Source organism: Dipteris shenzhenensis, chromosome 17 (genome assembly GCF_047967505.1).
Source record: "Dipteris shenzhenensis isolate YYH24624 ecotype China chromosome 17, Dip_SZ_1.0, whole genome shotgun sequence".
In the NCBI taxonomy this organism is placed as follows: Eukaryota; Viridiplantae; Streptophyta; class Polypodiopsida; order Gleicheniales; family Dipteridaceae; genus Dipteris; species Dipteris shenzhenensis.
This window is the reverse complement of record NC_141612.1, coordinates 15,680,944-15,701,684: the sequence shown is the minus strand read 5'-3', so window position 1 is coordinate 15,701,684 and position 20,741 is coordinate 15,680,944. Positions and strand designations below refer to the sequence as shown.

Genomic DNA, 20,741 nt, shown 5'->3' with positions numbered 1-20,741 from the left:
CGGAATCTTTACGAGATTCTGTTAAAATCTCTGAGATTTCGTCGGCATCCACGTGGCATAAAAGCCACCTAACCTCTTATCCACTCAAGGAGGGCTTGGTCACCAAAGCGACACGTGGCATCTTATCGTCCACGTCAGCATTTGGCACCCCAAGTGCCACGTCTTCACTTATCTACCACGTGGCAGCTACCTGCCACGTCAACAGTCCAATCACAGATGCCACGTTAGCACAGTATGCCACGTCATTGGATCCACGTCATCTATGCCACGTCATTGTGCCACGTCATCAACGGCAGGTCTAGTCAGCATTGCCACATCAGCATCCTAGTCAACACTGAGACATCATCAACCACGTGGCACTTTGACCCCCTGCTTGGCACACTTGGCATTTTGCATGTGACCACTCCTGCCACCTCAGCACAGGGCTCCATAGGCACAGTCCCTGCTAGACACGGTCACTGCATGTGACCCCCTAACTGCCACATCATCATTTAGCACATTTGCACTTCTTTTGGCTCTCCACCTAGATCAAGCCGTATCTCTTGATCTAGCAAGAATTTAAGGACGCTCCCAAAAAAAAAATCACTCGATTTTTCGTGCTCTACGCGCTCATCACATCACGCGCACATTTTGACGCAAGTATCATTCACTTTAGAGCCTCGCCGACAAATCCACTTCCTACACACACATCAGCCTCTACATCAACGCATCTGACCCAACACATAAAAAGAACCAAAGAAAAGAAATTTTTTGTTGTTCTTTCATCGACCGACGGTTGGTGTAGATCTAGGTCAACGTAGACTAGATCGCCATAAAGGGGACGCTTTGAATTTCCCCAAGTTGTCGGTCTAATCCATGCCCTAAATTCCTGACTAGTACCTACTCGGAGTTAGTCCCTACGCTCATATACGGTTTCGCATCATCACATTACCTCAAACCTGACGTTCATCAATTCAGTGAGCAGACTTCAGAGTGTTCAGAGACATTGTCGATTGATGAGTGGGCAGATAGCACATGATTTGATTTCACACACACATGCATCATTGTAAAGCCTATTTTGCTATTTCACGGCATCGTGCACTTTATTTCAACCTTGTAAAGCCTCTTGGCTATTCCCAGCATCATTTGCCATAAGCCTTATAATTCGAATCGGATTATATATTGTAGTTCTATCTTCACCGACAATTCAAATTACACTTGCCATAGTCAGTGTTCTGCAATTGATTCATACAGTGATTTTTACGACACTTTTGAGTACATTTCTTGCACCATGTCTACAACTAGCAACCTCAATTTGGAGGCATCTACTAAAGTAAACAACTCCAATTACGACACATGGAAATACCGAATGGAGACCATTCTTGTACTTCAGGACAAATGGAAGTATGTTGATGGATCTACACCTAGACCATTGGACAATCCAATCACCAATAGCTCTACTCCACCCGTTGTCAAAGCACCAGTAGCAGGATCTACAACTACACAAACACTTTTCGCACCTATAGCAGATCCTGCCATAGTCGGAGCTAAGGCAGAATGGGATAAGAAAGATAAGTATGCATATCATCTGATCAAGCAAAATGTGCAAGATGTCATGCTAGGACAGCTCAACACCATCAAGACATCAAAAGAAGCATGGGATATGTTCGCAGCTCTCTACGAGTCAAAGAGTACTTCCAGGATTCTCACACTGAGAAACCAAATCAACTAGAGTTTCCGCAACAGCAACGAAACTGGTCATGCTTACGTACTTAGAATCAAAGACTACAATAATTAACTTGCAGTAGCAAGAGAGACCATGAACCTTGCAAAAATGGTTCGACTCATCTTGAATGGACTAGGAGAGGGATATGAGAATCTAGTCCAGAGTATTGCCATCCAACGGCAAATTTCGACACTGGAAGAACTTTAATCAGTGTTACTTGGTAAAGAACTCAGGACTCAAGGCCATTCATACACGCAAAGGTCATTCTAATAGTCAAGCATTCACTGCTTCAAACAGAGGCAGAGGCAGAGGTAGATCATTCCAAAGAAGTAGTCATCATCAACAAAAAAATCATCAGCGAAGTTAGCATCAGCATCAACAATATCAGAATCAGCAAAGAGAAAATCATTCCAACCGAGGAACGCATCCACCAACATGTCAAACATCCAGTGCAACGACTAAGGCAGTCAATCCAGCAGTAATCAAGAAAATTTCCACGGTAGAGGAAATCATCGTGATGGACATTCTAGTAACAGTCATTTTGCAAATGAACATGGGAATATGTTTCTTGCAAATGAGGAAATGTAGAGTACTGATACAGTTTATCTAGACATTGATTGCAATCCAAAAGAGGATTTCAACTATCAAGTTGACCAAGCCGAACAGGATCCTTAGTACATCGACAGCGGTGCATCATCTCATATGACAAATCATCAGGAATGGTTCGCAAAGATGAAACCATTAGAAGGTCAAAAGACTGTCATCTACACAACAGATAATACACCGAATCTAGTTCAAGGGACATGCATTATCCCTATGAACAATTTCACTGGTACGAAAGGATTGGTGAAAGATGTACTCTACGTTCCAAAGCTCTGCAAGAACCACTTGTCAGTAGGTCAAATGACGGAACACAACTATCGAGTCATCTTCGACGAAGATGAATGCACTATCAGAGACAATCCAGAAGATTTCAGCTAGTAGGAAAAGGTGTCGAGGAAGGACACTTGTACAAAATGCTAGCTACAGTATCAGATTTGCATGTCATGTCAGCTCAACCGCAACAGATGCCACTATCCGCAAAATGGCACGAGATATGGTCATGTTAATTTCAAGAGCTTGCTAGATCTTAGAAATCAAATATGGCAATTGGGATTCCAAAGCTACAGTTTCTTAGAAAATTTTGCGAAGCATGCTGCTTCAGCAAAAAAAGCAAACCAACTTTGACAAAAGCACCTCTCGAGCACAAGGTATTCTTGATTTGATACCTACAAATGTACGGGGTTATGCCCAGACCCGCAGCATCAATGGTTCACTTTACTACTTGACTTTTATCGACGACTACAATAGATATTGTTGGGTCTACTTTCTGAAAGATAAATCTGAAGTGTTTTTCAGATTTCAACAATTCAAAGCCATCGTAGAAAACCAGACAGGCAGAAAGATCAAAGCCAAGAGATCAGATAGAGGAGGTAAATGCATGTCTTCAGCATTCATGAACTTTTGCAAAAGTCACGGCATTCGAAGATAATTCACTTGTGCAGAGACTCTTTAGTAGAATGCACGAGCTGAAAGGAAGAATGGAACTTTAGCAGACAGTGCTAGAGCAATGCTTAGTAATAGGCATCTTCCGAATCAGTATTGGACAGAAGCAATAGCCGCTGCAAACTACTTGCTTAATCATCTTCCTACCGAACCGATACAAGGTATGACACCTTATGAAGCATTCACTGGACACAAGCCACACATTCGGCATCTCCGCATATTTGGTTGCATAGCATATACCCACATACATGATGATCATCGCAAGACATTGGATGCGAAGTCACATAAATGCATCATGGTTGGCTACAGTGAAGAAAGCAAAGCATACAAATTGTATGATCCTATCAACCGCAAGGTCATTATCTCTAGAGATGTAATGTTTGATGAGGAATCAAAATGGAAAACCTCAAACACAGAGGAGATAGACGCACCAATTTCACAGTCATCTCCAAAAATGGTTGATGAAGTAGAGAAAGAATAGCCAGAAACACCCCAAGCAGAGCCATAGTAGCTCAAACGGTCTACTAGGAAAAGTAGACCTCTAGCTAGATTGACATATGCTTAGAAAGGCAAAACAAATCAGGTTGTGTCATCCTGCTTTAACAACATGTATCCACTTGCTTGGTACTATTTCTTTTTGTTTTTCAATAGTATGCTTATTAAGAAATGAAATGTTTTCCTACTGTTCGGTTACGGTCAATGGGGACTAGGTCTAGCATTTGAAGGTGGACCCCCTTGCTTTGGGTTATGGGCATTACAAGAGTGATGGCCTCTCTTTGAGAGGGACATCTAGAAACCACACCCCACCTAAGTACCCAAACATGGGACCAATCAAATGCACAGATTGCATACCGACCTAGGAACCATTCAAGAGAATGTTCCCTGAGCTTTGGGTGTGGGCCTAGCAGCATGCCAAGAGTAATGGAGATACAAGATAAGACGACAAACAAATGAGCTCAGTATGGCTCAATTATGACCTTAGAGTAAGTCAATAGATAGTCTAAGCTGTTAGGAACCCGTGGGTGCGATCAGAATTGAATTCTGACAACTTTGAAATTTTACACGTGGCAGCTGACACGTGGTAGACTGCCACATGGAATCTGAGCTGGCAGGTCAGTCCACCTGTCCCACACATGTGGCAGCATGCATGGCAAGTGGCAGGGCATGCAGGCCAAGTGTTTGGTCCCAAATCTGGTAGGTTTGAGGTAGGTTGTGGGCTGTCCTCTTTGGGACTGCAGCCCACCAAAAATCTGGGACAAGTGTCCACCTTCCACTCTAGGCCTCCCGGAGGGGGGGGGCTGAGCCTATGAAAGAAGGCCTCTCCCCATCATTCCTCACATGAAAAATTCGTCACTTTTCTTCTCCCTCCTTTTGGTTGATGCAGTAGAACCTCTCTAGCTCCTTGGGTGCAGCCAGCTTCTCCCCAGGCCATTCTCTCACCTCAGCAGCACTTTCTCTCTCTACAACAGCACATTCTCTCTCTACAGTTCCAGCCCCTCCTCTCCAAAAATCTGCCCCCTCTCAGCTCTTCTGGAACAGCAGCAGCATCCTCTCTCCTTCTCCTAGCCTGGAGCAGCCACAGCCCCTTTCTCTCTCTACTGCAGAATTTCTCTCTCTACCGTTCCAGCCCATTTCCCTTGCAGAAATCTGCCTTTCTGTGCACCTCTGGAACAGCAGCAGCTCCTCTCTTACATCCCCTCCCTTGGGATCAGCATTGGCACTCTCTCTCTACAGCTATCACTCCATAAAAGCTTTCTCTCTCTAGCCTACAGGCTGTTTTTCTAAGCTGTTCTCATTCCAGCCCCATTTCGACACTCTCCTCACCCAAGGTAGCTTCAGAGGCATCAAGGACTTCATCTACAAAAGGGTCAAGTCACGAAGGGAGCCTGTATTGTCAAGTTTATCTCATTTACAGCACTATTTCATGTTGTTTCTACTATCTTTCTAGAAACTAGTGCTTGTCTCTAATGTTGGATGTAAGTGGTGATTGTTGCAGGCTTCTTCCTTGTGGATTGGGCAAGCCAAGAGTTGAAACCTGAGCTTGAAGTCCACCTTTTTGTTGTCTACCTTACACATATGCACTTGAGTCTTGTATCTAGGTCCTAGGTTTTCATTGAGTTCATCAGTTTGGAAGGTGCATTGCACCTTGGTCTTGTATCTCCATTTTCAAGAATAAAGTGAGCCTGGATAAAGGGGGGGGGGTGTCTTGGCCCCTCAATCATATTGCATTTTCCAATGATGTCACTTTGTGTTTAAGCTGTATAAGTCTTAATTCCAGCTTAATTGCAAACTCTTAAGTTCAAGTATATGTGTTTGGCAACTCGCAATCATCTCATTCAAACGCCTGTGCAAAATCGGTTGTCTAAATTAATAGAAAGCACCGAGTAGTTTACAGGTTGAAACCACCAACTATGCTCTTATGACTACCATCATGGCTACAGAAGAGCCAGTGTACTTCGAAAATGCAGTAGACAAGCCAGACTGGCAAACTGCTATGAATGAAGAAATAGATACTTTGTACAAGATTAATACTTGGGAATTATGCGACCTTCTGCCAAGAAAGAAAGCCATAGGAAACAAATGGGTATACAAAGTGAAGTACAACCCAGATGGAAGTATTCAAAGATACAAAGCCAAACTAATTGCAAAAGGATTTGCACATCAATATGGTCAAGATTATGATGAGACTTATACTCCAGTAGCAAAGATGGATTCCATACGGTTCTTGATATCACTAGCGACACTCGGCAGATGGAATGTGTATCACTCGATGTCAAAATGCATTTCTCAATGGTTACCTAGACCAGAAAGTCTACATGCAACAACCAGCAGGTTATATTGAACCAGGAAATGAGAATAAGGTTTGCCATCTTAAGAAGAGCCTCTACGGCTTAAAGCAAGCACCCAGAAGTTGGTACAGTAGAATCGACAAGTATTTTGCTGATTTGGGATACATGAAATCCAATGCAGATCATACTCTCTACTACAAAGTTCAAGGGGAACACATTACTATTGCACTTTTGTACGTAAATGATCTCATTGTAACCGAAAGCAAGGATAGCTTCATCAGAAGCTAAAACAAGATTTATCTGCAGAGTTCGACATGAAAGATCTTGGACTTATGTACTATCATCTTGGAATTGAGTTCTGAAGAGACGCAAACAATACCTTTATGAGTTAGCTCAAGTATGTTGGCAGTCTTCTGAAGAAGTTTCATATGGCAGATTGCAAGATTGCAGCCACTCCCATGGAACAAAGTTTGAAACTTACAAAAGACTCAAAAAAGCCTACAATCAATGACAAGCACTACAAGCAACTCATCGGATCTCTTATATATCTGACTATCACACGGCCAGATATTTGTTATGTAGTAAGTTCACTTGCACAGTTTGTGGCAAATCCAAAATAGTCTCACTGAAATGCAGCCAAAAGTGTCTTAAGATACATCAGAGGCATAAGACAATTCGAGATAGAATACAGAGGAAGTCATCCACAATTACGTGGATACTATGCTGGAGATCATGAGACCAGGAGATCGACACAAGGATATGCATTTTTTCTTGGTCAAGGTGCTATATCATGATTGTCAAACAAATAGGCAATTGTTTCTTTGTATTCGACTAAAGCAAAATATAGGGCACTCACTACGGGTGCATGTGAGGCTATATGGCTCAGACGACTATTGTCAGAAACAGATTACTTTGATGAGTCAAAGCCAACAACAATATACTCTGAAACTCAATCGGCTCAAGCATTGGCCAAGAATCCAGTATATCACTCCGGAGCACATTGATGTTAGAGAGCACATCACACTGCAGCATTGTGATAGCAAAGAGAATGTTGCAAACATCTTTACCAAACCACTCCGTAAAGAGCTTTTCGAGAAACACTGACAAGCTCTTGGTTTGACGCAGAGGAAAGACATTCCCATGGTTGGAATTGCTCTTTGCAGTATTGCAGTGGAGGGGGGATCAGTGTACTCTTTGCGTATTGGCTCTCACACTCTTTGCTCTAAAGGGGGGTGTTGGAAACATCATAGTCAAAGAGTGTGTCGGTGTGTAGTACTAGGTGATCTAGTACTAGTCTATGTGTGCGTGAGTCTTGTGTGTGAAGCCACCTCCAAGCTCTTCATGGCTACGCTGAATTGCTAGATCATTTGACCATCTAGGATGAAAACTTCAAGTTCTATCTACAGCCTATAGGTTGTGTCCTGAATCTAAGTGCCTGTTCATTGTCTTGGTCAATGATTTGATAGTATACAACCCTATATGTCTTTCCCTAACCAATCAGTGAAGTTTTGTGTATATTGGACCCATTCATTGATTAGAACACATGTATGTACAAATTGCAATTGTAATTCTATGCTAGTTTTAACCCTGTTTAACATGCATGGGTTCTGCAATTATTTCTTTCCTTATCTGCTTATTCCTATTTTGTGCAAGATAGATTAGAATTCAAACTTTAGTTCTCCTTTTACTCTACTGCTACAAGCATATCTTCAATCCCATCTCTTAAACGTCCCCATGTCCATTTCTTACCTACTCCTGCATCGCAACAGCCTCTACCGTGTTTTAAAATATTTGGGACGCTCTAATTGATCAAAATAGGCTAATCTCTAAAGCTGTACAGCACAGCGGGCATGGCACAACTCAGTCTACAAATATTGTTTCCATCAAAAAGTACACTTAATCTAAAGATAGCAGACTGTAGCACTCGTCAAAAAAAAGTTCTGGAGCTGAATGTCAAACAACAAATAATTATATCGACCAGACATAAGGCAAAAATGGACAACTTATGCACATCATTAGAAACAAGTTGGGTGCCAGAGTTCACAAATTCTCAATCTTATAAAATATAAAGCTTCGCTTCATTAGATATTCACAAATAAAAGCTGATAAAAGAGCAAAAAAAATGCAATCCTTACATGTCGATCAAATCGCCCAGGTCGAGTCAAGGCAGGATCCAGAGTTTCAGGCAAGTTCGTTGCAGCCACAACGATGATACCCTGCAGGGAAGTTACACACTCTCTCACATTAATTTTTTCAAACTCTACATGGTGCATACTTTTGCTACATCTTTGGACCATAAAAATCTGAACTAATGTAAGGAAGCACCTCATTTGCCTCAAAACCATCCATCTCAACTAGCAATTGATGAAGAGTTTTCTTAGTGTGGCCTTCCCATTGTTTTCTAGTAGAACCAACTGCATCGATTTCATCAATAAATATTATACAAGGTGCCTGCCAAAGAAAACAGTATATGGTTACTAATGTTAAAAAAGTAAGGAACTTCATGTCAAATGTTAGGTTAGCAGAAGCGTAGTAGTGCAGATCTATTGCATTGTCAGCTTAAAGAAACCTTTTTTTTGGCAGCCTGAAATAAGGCACGAACACGTCGTGCACCAACACCAACAAACCTGGTAGGAAAATAGAACATCCCAGCATTAGCATTGCTGTGAAAAACTACAACTCATGGAACTCACTAAAGGCATCCAAGTGCCTTTGCATGACCCTTGTAGAGAGAGAGAGACAGAGAGAAAGAAAGAAAGAATGTTGTATTAACGTCTTAGGAAAGCCTCGCAGGCCTACGAGACAAAGTACAAATCAAGAAAGTAACTCACACAAGCCACTATGGCTGAAGCAAAGGGCTTGCTTAGGCCATTGCCAAGTGCTAAGCTAATAATCTCAAAACTCAGCCATGCAAAGCTAGTGCTCCAAATACATATTATTTTCTGATTTGTTTCTTCCCTTTTGCTATAAAAGTTTTTGTTTTTTGTTGGGATTCCAAAGCTTAGGTTTACCCAAGAGATTCTGGAATCTTTCGAGACCCAGATGGCAGCTTATATATTTTTTTAAATAATTTGTAAAATTGGACTGTTCTAGTCTTATGAAGGTATATATAACACATGACACATCATGTATGACCACATGGGGTGGTTGCTGCCATCAAACTTGTCTTCAGCAGAAAGCAAAAAGGTCATTGTTTTGTTGGAGATATCATAGTCAAAGAGTGTGTTGGTGTGAAGTGTTGGTGTGTAGTACTAGTTGATCTAGCACTAGTCTATGTGTGTGAGTCTTGTGTGAGTGCCACGTGCCATTATGGGACTCATCCCATATGCACTAGGTGCTAGTGTGTGAGTGAGTAGCCTATATAAGTCTTGTACTTCACTTGTCATGATATACTTGATGAATGAATGAAAGCCTTCTTCATGTCTTGATTTGAGCATTATTTCCTCACACCCTCTCTCTCTCTCTCTCTCTCTCTCTCTCTCTCTCCACCATGTTTCTAACATGGTATCACAGCAGGTCAGTCCTACCCTAATCTGCCCTGCAATTGGAGAAGTCCATTGAAGCTATAGAAATCTTGTTCTCACAATGGAACTGCTTCAAAATGGCTGGAAATGATAGGGCAAAGGCAAGTTTGGAACTTGCTCTGATACCACTAGTGTCTTGTATGAAAGCAACAGCGCAGAAATACAGCAGCTAGAAGGTCAAAAAGAGTTGTGTTATTGGAGCAACACTTAAGTGCAAGAAGAAGTACAACTAAAACTAATTGAACATCACTTAGAGGACTAAACCTAAAGCCCTAGCCTGGTCAACCCATGGGGCAAGGTTGACTTTATCCAAATGAAGTCACACTGCAAAATGTGCACTCCACACAAAAACTAGCCTACAAGGCCATACGAAGGACTAAGTGTTGAGTGCAATGCAATGGTGGGAAACAAGCTCAAGCATATGTGCAAGAAGAATGATGAATGAAAGCACAAGTCTAGCCATAAAGGCCTAACTTAGGACTAAGTATCCCAAGTGTAATAACCCTAGATAGGACTAGTATTAACTATAATAATTCTCCTAATCTAGCCTACAAGGCTCATACCCAGGAAAATGTTGCGAAAAACCCCCCTCCATGGTATGTCTGCAATATCATGGACATGTTACAGAAACTAAATCATGGTTGCAAATGTTCATCCATGATGAATATAGCAATCAATGATAGTATAGGTAGCAGAATTACAAAACGGAAGGTACCAAGTGTAAAGTTTGCCAAAAAGCTTCAAACTTGGGTCACGGTAAAGCCTTCCTGAAGAGATTTGCCATGTTCTCCTCCATCCGAACATAGAACAAATGTATATCTCCAGTTGATAGTCGCTCAATGACATAATGATGGTGAACCTCTATGTGCTTGGTACACACACGAAACACGAGATTGTGCGCACTAGCCAAGGCACTTTGGCTGTCACTGTAGACAATAGTAGAAGATGCCTAGTTGACATCAAGATTTGCAAGTAGCACACGAAGCTAGACACGATCCACAATGCTTTAAAGGCCGCCCTATACTCAGCCTCACAACTAGAGGTAGCAAATGTAGGCTGCTTCTTGCTGAGCATAGATATGCATGAAGTCCCAAGCACAAAAATAGTTGCCAATATGTGATTACCCTTGTCTTAATAACCAGCCTTGAGCTAAAGAGGAAGCCAGGCTCCAAAGGTGTCCAAACCAGCTTAAATCCTCAAATTGAAAGCGATGCAAGAGATAACCAATATACTTAGACTGGCTCGCCCTATACTCAGCCTCACAACTAGAGGTAGCAAATGTAGGCTGCTTCTTGCTGAGCATAGATATGCATGAAGTCCCAAGCACAAAAATAGTTGCCAATATGTGATTACCCTTGTCTTAATAACCAGCCTTGAGCTAAAGAGGAAGCCAGGCTCCAAAGGTGTCCAAACCAGCTTAAATCCTCAAATTGAAAGCGATGCAAGAGCTAACCAATATACTTAGACTGGCTCATCATAATGCAGCCGTCAAAACAAGCAAACTGGATGCCAAGATAATTGTGCAACTGATCCATATCTGTCATGGCAAAAGATTTCTCAACTAGAATGAGCAAATCTGCTCTACACTTCCGGACATAGAGTGTTGTTTTTGTACGGCTGTTCTAAACACCAAGACGTATCGAATGAGCATAAATCTTGGCATACCAGGCCCGGGGTACCTACTTCAACCCTTATAAAGTTTTACGCAGCTGGCATACCTTATTTTCAGATACTTAACTGAGCTCAAATCCAGGAGGTTGGCTAATATAGAGTTCCTCAAGCAAGTTACCATGAAGAAAGGCAGTCTTGATGTATAGGTGATGCATTTCCCAATGTGAGCTGTGATAGCAATGGCACAACGGATGGTCTCGTCAAAGTCAATGACTTGTTGCTGAGCATAGACGGGCTTTCAGCAGTCTACGCTGCCATCAGAATTTTGCTTCAATTTGGAAACCCACGTTGCGTCCATGGCACACTTGCCAGGAGGCAAGTCAGGCAACTCCGGGATTCCATGTGCCATTTTGGTGAATGGAATCCAACTCTGCCTTCATAGTATCCATCCACTCTTTGCTGTCACAGTCATCTGCTAGTAGGCGTAGTGGCAACAAGTGCCTCAGAAACATATCTCACATCTGTTCTTGAAACAATACCCCAAAGATTTTTGGCAACCAACAAGTGGAAACGGCATGCCATGGCGATAGCCCAAGTGAGAGTAATAACAAGAAATTTACAGCTATAAGCTCCGCAAGGCTATTGAGCCAAATACTTAGTCAAGGGCTAGAGGGTGTACTGCAGCACTAAATCATGTGCTAAGGCTTTGAAGACACCAAAGCCTAGTTTGCAAATGGTTACGCTTGTGAGAAATGAGACTACCAAATGGGAACTAAGTTCATCCAATTGAGTTTATTGGAGTTTATCTAGTTTGGTTACATGGGAGCTAAGTTTAACTAATTTGGCTGCACAGGAACTTAGTTCGGTTACATGGGGAGCTTCTCCACAAGCCATCTTGGCTTCATCCACAAACAAGCAACTCCACCCACAGCTTGTGAATCAAACTCCATTGTGCCTTACCTACTCTTGTATTTGCCCACACTTCATCTTACACATTGATAAATGTGTCACACATCTTCAGCCTAGCCCACAACATAGATTACTTTTGGTTGACCTATTTACTCATTTGGTTGCCCTCTATAAGCATGAATTTGTACATCTACCGAATCTGCAAACTGCCATCCTATATCAATTCAATAAAACATGTACCATGAGAGACCTCGCTGAGAGATGACAGTTCATTTGCAGGTAAGACACGGATTTAGTTGCCACAGAGGTTGCACTTGAAACTTTCAACTGTTAGATCTAGTTTTCAAGCCATCTTCCTCGAATTGGCGATAAAACCAAAATGGAAATTAAAAATCACAAAACGCAAAATGATATGGAAAATCCTGCCTATTAATAAAACTTAAATCCTGAAAGGGAAAGTCATACCTAAACTTAGAAGAGAATCATGTAGGGAAAGAAGGAGATCATCATCAAATACATTATGGAAAGGCCACAAAAAAAAGTAAAAATTTTAAAATGAAAAATTTTATTCCTTGTACTGGCAAACAAACATGCTTGAGCTCAGTACACCCAAGTGACCAATGAAAATTCATCAACCCCCAACTTCTTAGAATTCAACCAACAGACAACAAAAGGAAAGAAGGGCGGAGCTGAGAGTAGCAGCATAAAGGTGTTGTAGTTCTATTATGGAACCTTCTCTTTATTTGTTTTTTTATCAGCGGTAGGGGGATTGTCATTATGGGAAGGAAAAGTATCCTCACATTTCCTCAAATTCGGAACCAGCACGGTAGAAAAAAGGAACCCCTGCTTCTCCAGCTATTGCCTATAGATGCAGAAATAAACCATATAAAATAACCAAAAGCAGAATGTTAACCCTCAAAATCACCTCCTTAGCCTTTCTTTGATCCGATACAGACATTGATTAAAATGTATCTTCCTGAAAGCAATGCAAAATAAGACATTGAAGGATAGGACAAAGAACTCTATTTTTACATGTACCTTGGCCAAAAGAGTCTTCCCTGTACCCGGAGGACCAGTTAATAGAACACCCTGTAATCGGAATAGTCAATATTAATTCATAGTCAGAAGTTTTTCACTACGAGAAGGCAATCTGAAAATATTTTTGTACCCCTGCTCAACTCACCGGGCATGAATGCAATTTGGAAACCTCTAGAAGACGAAATTCATGCATTAACAGAGAGTTTGTGTGATGTGTCCAAGAAAAAGTGTCGCAAAACATTTCTGAGTAGTAAATAAGTAGGCTGAAACGTAAAGTTTCATTCTACCAATGGCTTTTGTTAAAATATCATCCACCTAATCATTTGTGATGCCAAAATTGAGGTCCACGTCATGTGCTTCCACAATTTACTAGAAAAAGTGGAGCTGCAGCTCAATATCATTGCCCTAGCATGAAATAGATGACTTTTTGTTAAACATACAGCTTTATTGTCACAAAGCACCGCTGTACAAAGCTTGGTGTCCACTAAAGTTGAGATGTCATTAGCTGTCAGAATAGGTCACAACTTAGGAGGGGAGTAATGATTAAATTGTATAAATTGTCGTTACAAATGCCACTTTTAATTTTTCAAATTTGCATTTTAGAAAATCAAAAGCAACAAAGGTAATGCACTCTACTTATCAAGCCCAATATAAAATAAAGTTTTGAGAAGTAGCTTGCACTGTTTGCATTGATAGAGCACTCTAAAAGGGGCATGCACCTGTCTCCTTGGACTATGACTCAGCATAAGCATTCATTGATATCTACTAGTCACCACAATATAAGAAAAACGTCTTAAAGACCAAGGTTGTGTTCGGTAAGATTATACGAAAAAGGTTATACCTTTGGTAGCTTGCCACCAAGCCGAGTGAACTTGGCAGGGTTCCTCAAATACTCTACTATCTCTTCAAGCTCCGCTTTTGCTTCTTCACAGCCCTTCACATCTTTAAAGGTTTTGGTATTCTGCAAAAATAACCATTTCAAGACATCTTCAAACAAAAAGGGCCCTGAATTGCAAGGGGGCGTCTTCTTTCTTAGCCCTTCACATCTTTAAAGGATTTGGTATTCTGCAAAAATAACAATTTCAAGACCTCTTCAAACAAAAAAGGGCCTTGAATTGGGAAGGGGGGGTTGCAAAGGTCCAATTCTCAAGTAATTGCATATGCTTCTGCACAGGCCGCTTGCAACAAACAAAAACTGTTCCTAGAACAGCAGGAGACCCAACCACGCCCTCAAAACACAGAGGTTTTTTAAACTCTTGGGTGTGCTCACCCAAGATCCATTAGAAGTTCTTTTTTTTGTGTGTGAAACATATGCAGCACAGTTTAAGCACGCATGCACACACTCTCTGTGTGTGCGTGTGTGTGTGTGCGCACATGTGCAGCAGCAGCCGAAAGAAGAATGCAGAAGACATGGCAAGCATCCACATGAGACCAACTATGCACAGGATCCGACACTGAGCTTGCAGGCGTAAACTAAACATCAACAGGCAACTCAATTCTATAATGGTAGACTATGTGATACATTCTGTAACAGCCAACCCTTTCACTTATAAGGAAGAAGATTTCCAGCATGATTAAAATAAAGATGCTGTTCCGCATGCATTTGAGTCAAAGATAAGAGCTTAGCTATATTTTAGCTGCAATTTTTTTTCTAACTACGCCCTTTTGTAGCTAGATAACTCCACATATCGGATCTGAGCAATGCCCTCCATCTGCAGGCAGGCCACATGTTTGCTACATCTAGAGCAGAACACAGCATCATGATACAGAATAGTTATCCCCGTATCAACGCCTTTACTTAGATACAAGATGAATAAAATAAACAAGAGCATGCATTATTTGGCTGTTTACCTTATGCATTGCAACATAAACAAAATGTGCTGCCCATTACTAGTTTGTTTGGTGAGGCAGTGTAAACAACTATACAATCTGCCTGTGTTGCAAGACTTGGGCAAGGATCAGTTCGGCCTCCCATTCCTTGTATGTTTACAAAGGCAATGCATTATATGGACAACCCTGCAGACTCTCCTGTGTTACTAGCTCGCAAAACCAGCCTCTATAGCCCTAATTTAATTTTGGCAACTTTCAGAGCCAATATATGCGATTCACTTCTCAAAACGACTGCACTTCCACTTTGTTAGGGAATCCATTTTCTTTCAAAATTTGAGACAATTCAGATGATGGGTGGGTGTGTGTATTGGGGGAGGGGGGGGACATGGGAACTCAAGAGTGCTACACAGGAAAAAGGAAATTTAAGACAGCAATCAACCTTTTCTGGCAGGGTTTCCTTGTTGTATTCTTTTGGCGCATATGCTGTGCTGGTACTCATGCTGGACGATGGACCCATGCCACCCATACTACTCACATACTTGCGTAAAAATGCTGCAAACATTACCCTGAGAAGAAATCACGAGTTCAAAACTGAGATCCAAATCCAGATATCCTGGAATCAAACAAACAGCACAAAACTATATAAATGCAATAAAAATGAAACCAGTTACTTTCTCCTGTCCTAGAATGCGAACCACGGGGGCTGGGGGTGCAGACTTGGCTTTTCTGCAACAGACCAGCCTAAACATAACACCCTTACCCCTCTACCACATATTTGGCATAGAAATCAAATGGAAGCTCTTATTTTGAACCCATAGACCTATAACAATATTTAGGGTATTGAGTCATAAAGGTTTCAAAATCATTATTTTAGGAAAATCCTGTCTCTTTTCCCCAATGAGGTACATTGTACCAGCTTTTTTACATTCTCACACTGTATGACAAATTCTTTACCTACATTTCTTCTTCAGAAAGCGGTCCATTTTCATTGAACTCTTTGCTAATAAAGTCAGCAGTATCACTATTCAGACTTCAGACAACCAGAAATTATAACAGATACCATCCCCAGGGATAGAAAATAACAGGAATGTTTATTACCCCGAGTGGAGAACAAGAATGAGTATGCCCAGTCTAACACAAAGAGTCACACATCCAAGGCCTAACAGAGATTCCACCAATCCCTGGCAGCTGAGACAGTCATTCCCATAATGTCCTGCAAATGTGGGAGAATCTACAACATTCATGGGATGTCAAAGAACACCTCCAATGAAACTAAACCTAACTAGTAGTCCCTCAAACCCTGTCTAAACATAACAAGTAATAGGCCAGAACAGAGTATACACTTTGGGCTGTTAATTCCAAATTGGAGTAGAGAAACTCTTTGTTTTCAGTATTCACTGTTTTGTGGAGGATCTACCATTTCGACAGTTTGATTGTAAACCCCTAGCTTCGGTTTGAGGGGGTGTTTTAGAAAGACAAACGGGTTTGTTAGGGGTTAATAATCGGCAACAGTGGGTTAGTGGATATGTACGTGGCAAAACGTGGAGGTTGGTGAGTTTGCCGACCGTTGTGATCAGCTCCTTTCATTCAGGAAATTCGACAGTTTGGCACAGCTCCTCTGATGGTGCACTGACTGGGGGATCCCACCAGTATCTAGCTGTGTGTAGATCCTATTAATATGCACTGAGCTATAGCTTGTCGTTATAGAGTGTGTGAATGTTCATAGTCACTAGCTCTTTTGCTACAATGTAAACCTCCAACAAGACCCATAGGTCTGTGGAGATGCAGATGGTGTTTATTCTCTGGAATAACACCTAATTTTAGCTTTCTACTTGTCAACTCTTATTGAAACTCTGCATTTCATTTGCTGAGTTGTTTCATTTTGTGCATAGTTTTTGTGTCTTTTCCAATATTGATGACCCATGAAAATCGCAAATATCATTCTCCTCTCAAAGAACAGTTTGCAAATATCAATGAAATTCCTCATCTTGCAAATCACAATGTGTTAAGGATTAGAATAAGAAACTTTGGAGTAAACAAAGTTGACAAATAGTTACAAAGTGTAGTATATGATGTGACAAACTAGAGCACAACGTACCACATGACACCCAAAAAGATCACAAACAAGCAGGTAGAAATGAGCTCCTGAACAAAGCGCATTGACTTGCTCGCACCTTTTGGATCCACCTGTCAACAAATGATTATATGAGCTTACTTTCTAGCAAACAATTCTTCAGACATACTTTCTACTGGAATGACAACAACAAAAGTCAAATGCTCAAGCACTAGTTAAGATAAATATAAGTTCATCCAATATTGCAGATGAGAAGAAAGAAAATTGATTGAGGCCATGAGAAAACGGCAACCATATAACCTCGAGCCTCATTTTGTCAAGTGAGAAAAGGCATTCACATATTTAGGCACGAAAGTAGTTGGGGAGTACATGAAAGAAAGTCAAGCATCATCTTCATCTTTGAAAAGATCAATTCACAATTAAAGAGGTGCCCCTGTGATGCCATCCAAAGCGACCCTCCTCAATGTTGCTCCCTCAAAAATATACTAGTATAAAGCATGTAAGAAAAGGGAAAGGCCTAGATAGGGGTAGTGTCACCAAGTTCTAAATACTCCAAAGTCAGAGTTTCCATTGACCATTTATTTATCATAATTAAATACTCTCTTATTTATTTAATTATGTTCAAAAAGTTATATTTAATTGGTCAGAGTATTGACTTCGGTCAAAGATACTTAACCTCGGTTAAGTAAGCCTAACCTCGGAAATGAGGACTTGGCGTATGCCAAGAGGGTTAACTGCGGTTAACCAAAGAACCTCTGAGTTCGGTTAGAAACAGTTGACTTTAATCAACAAGACTTGGCTTCGGCCCAAGCAGGCTAACTCATGTCAACCTAGATCATTATTGACTCCGATCGGAGAGTTCTAGCATTTTAAGGCGCAAGTCCTTGATTACGGCTGCAAAGGGTTAGCTTCAGTCAACCACAGAGTTGATTGATTTTATGTGCACATATTTGCTTGGTGGGGATGTGAGAGATTGGGGAGAGAGTGAGAGCTTGAGAGCTGAAAGCTTGAGAGCTGAGTTGCAGTAGTGTAAAGAGTACAACTCGAAGAGTGAGAGATAAGGTTTTGTCCTAGTGACAAAACCTTAGTAGTCACTAACCATAGTTAGTGAACTAACTGCGGTTAGGGGGAAAAACCTCTTAAAGACGGAAAAGTGTCCCTAACTAGCTTATTAAATTACATTGGTCACTGCTGAATTATATCTATAATTCTAACAAGGGACGCCCAAGAGACTAGGATTAGTCTAGAATTTATTTGCATGCAAAGGCACTAACGATTAATGGGTGCCATGGCTATGTGCGCTTTAATTAATGGTTGTGGGTTCTAAGAGGGGTTGCCCAAGCGCTATGGAGCCCAGTGGGTAGCGAGGAGAAGTCCATGTGACCGAGGGCTACGAAGACCCTAGAATTTTGCCCTTTGAGGCATGTAACTAAAATTTAGTTAGATATTTTGACACTTTGCATGTTGCCAAAAGAAATGAGCTGAGAGCTCTTTTGTAAGATGATTTTTCACGTATGTTCTGAACTAGGCAGCCCGTGAGCTGATTTTGTAGTCTCTAGTGGGAATTTTCTGAATGAATAAAGACCTTCGGGGGGTCCAGCCCGACGATTGTTCTGGGCCCTTGTGTGCTTGTGTGTGTGTGTGTGTGTGTGTGTGTGAGAGAGAGAGAGAGAGAGAGAGAGAGAGAGAGTGAGTGATTCCTCAGCAACAGTTCAATCAACCCGCAAAGCGTTTGAATTCAGGAAGATTTCCAAGGCGTTGCAGGTAGCAAAAAAAGGAATTAGGGGGGAGGGGGGGGGGACTCGTGTGAGTTTGGTTTGCTGTTAACCTCTCTTATCTTATCAACAAGCTCCTCCTACTTCCTTCACCACCATCCAATCCCCCCTCAATCTTCTCTCCCTCTCTTCTATTGTTCAATCCCCCTTTCCTCCATCTGTCCATTTTCCCTTTTCTACACTGGTTAAATTAGGGCACCCCTCCTAGCACCTCGCTTCATGCTTCCTTTTCACTTCAAGCAATCTTCTTTCCTCTGATACCTACACTTACATTGTACATGTAGCAAGCAACAGTGTAGGCCTCAACTCATCAACTCAGATTCACTGTTCCATTTGCCATTCGGACATACTTGTACATCCCTCCCCCCAAAGCCACTCACCATGTGATCTGCGATTGATTGAGAGTCCACAGTTAGGGGCTCGAATAGTAGCGCTTCGCAGTGCATGAAACTCCAATGACGCAACTTGTTGCCCTTTGCAAAGCTTAGCGAGAGCAACTACTGAAAGCTACATCATTGGGGCAAAAGAGAGTCAAGCCCGGTAATACATCATGTGCTCTACGCCATGGCAAAGAGAGGGCGGCACACATAGCTATGAGCTTCATCAATGGACTGCCTTCTACAGACATAGGATGGGATAGTGTCTATGTGGTCATTATAAGGCTCATGGAACAATCCCATTTCATGCACCGTAGGTTTCCTTAGGTGATTATCAGCAACAAAGATGAACAATTTATGGGTCACTTTTGGCAGTAATTATTTAGAACAGTGCGCACCCCAGCACAGCATACCATCCTGAGACTGATGACCAGTCTAAGGGGATCAACAAAGGGGTGGAGGAATATCTAAGGCACTTCTGGCAGGACATACAGAGGTCTTGGCATAAATGGCTTAGACTTGCTGAATTTTGCCATAATAATACCAAACATTAATCTATCAGAGTGAGCCCATTTGAAGCAATGTATGCATGCAAAGTAAAAATGCCTTCCACAATTTCAGACATGGCTATGAAAGGTCATGCAGCATGGGATGGCTTGGAAAGGATAAAGGCTCTTCTGCAATTGACTAAAAAGAAGTATGTGGATGAGCATAGGAGGTACTTGGTTTTCAAAGAAGGGGATTATGTGAATCTATCTCCGCAAAATCGATATGCCTCCCTAAAGGGCAACACAGTTGTATAGCCCACTCAACTGGTTGTTCACACCTACTCCGATCTTACCACAGGCAGTAAGTCAAAACCAGAGAAGCATTCTACGAGACAGTCAGGATAGCATTGTCTAACTTGAGAGCTTTGATCTTCTTGCATGCTTGATCCTCCACCTATGCGTCAAACATTTGATAATAGTAAAAGGAATCTTGTTGGAAAACACCTAAGCATGTGACGACACTGTGTCAGGACCTTGCATCAATTACCAACTACCAACACAAGTCATCTAATGTGGAAGATATGCCACGACCACTTTATTTCGCTTTAGTACGTGTGCACTCACAAGTAAAAAGAGAGCAATTCAGATAACACACATTAGCACAGCCGAAATCTCATGTGTAGATGGACACGTGACATCTATGCATGACTATGCAACTGTCAAGCCCCATTGTCCTCATATGGGAGCTCACAAGTTGGGCACTGACCCTACTATTCCAACAAATCTGACTTATATGCCAATCGTGTACACCCACGTTTTTCTTGAGTAAACAGCCATGAATGTGATGAAGTTGACAGCTCCACACAAAAGACCATAATCTCAGAGGGTCCCAAAGTATATTTGTCCAACAATGCGGCTTATGCAGCTTCGCCAAGCTTTCAAAATTCAAGCAACCATACATCCCGAATATACCTGTACAGCTTGTAAAAAATTCTTGTTGGTGTCCAGTGTCTTATCCTGTATCATGCAATCCCTGTCATCAAATATTACCATCATTTGCTGATCTGACATTTGAC

The 20,741-nt window shown here is 41.6% G+C and overlaps 1 protein-coding gene across 3 annotated transcripts in view; it reads right to left on the bottom strand.

The window, feature by feature from the left end:
• Positions 1 to 20,741, bottom strand: part of FTSH11 (FTSH protease 11) — a 91,171-nt gene that overhangs the window by 14,824 nt on the left and 55,606 nt on the right. For all 3 annotated transcript variants that reach the window (XM_087388155.1, XM_087388156.1, XM_087388157.1), the window contains 8 exons: positions 17,050 to 17,138; positions 15,391 to 15,517; positions 13,963 to 14,082; positions 13,122 to 13,172; positions 12,884 to 12,945; positions 8,609 to 8,666; positions 8,365 to 8,490; positions 8,175 to 8,255 (listed from right to left, as the gene is read on the bottom strand). In XM_087388155.1, coding sequence (XP_087244281.1) covers positions 8,175 to 8,255; positions 8,365 to 8,490; positions 8,609 to 8,666; positions 12,884 to 12,945; positions 13,122 to 13,172; positions 13,963 to 14,082; positions 15,391 to 15,517; positions 17,050 to 17,138 — 714 coding nt within the window. The remainder of the gene's footprint in view (positions 1 to 8,174; positions 8,256 to 8,364; positions 8,491 to 8,608; positions 8,667 to 12,883; positions 12,946 to 13,121; positions 13,173 to 13,962; positions 14,083 to 15,390; positions 15,518 to 17,049; positions 17,139 to 20,741) is intronic.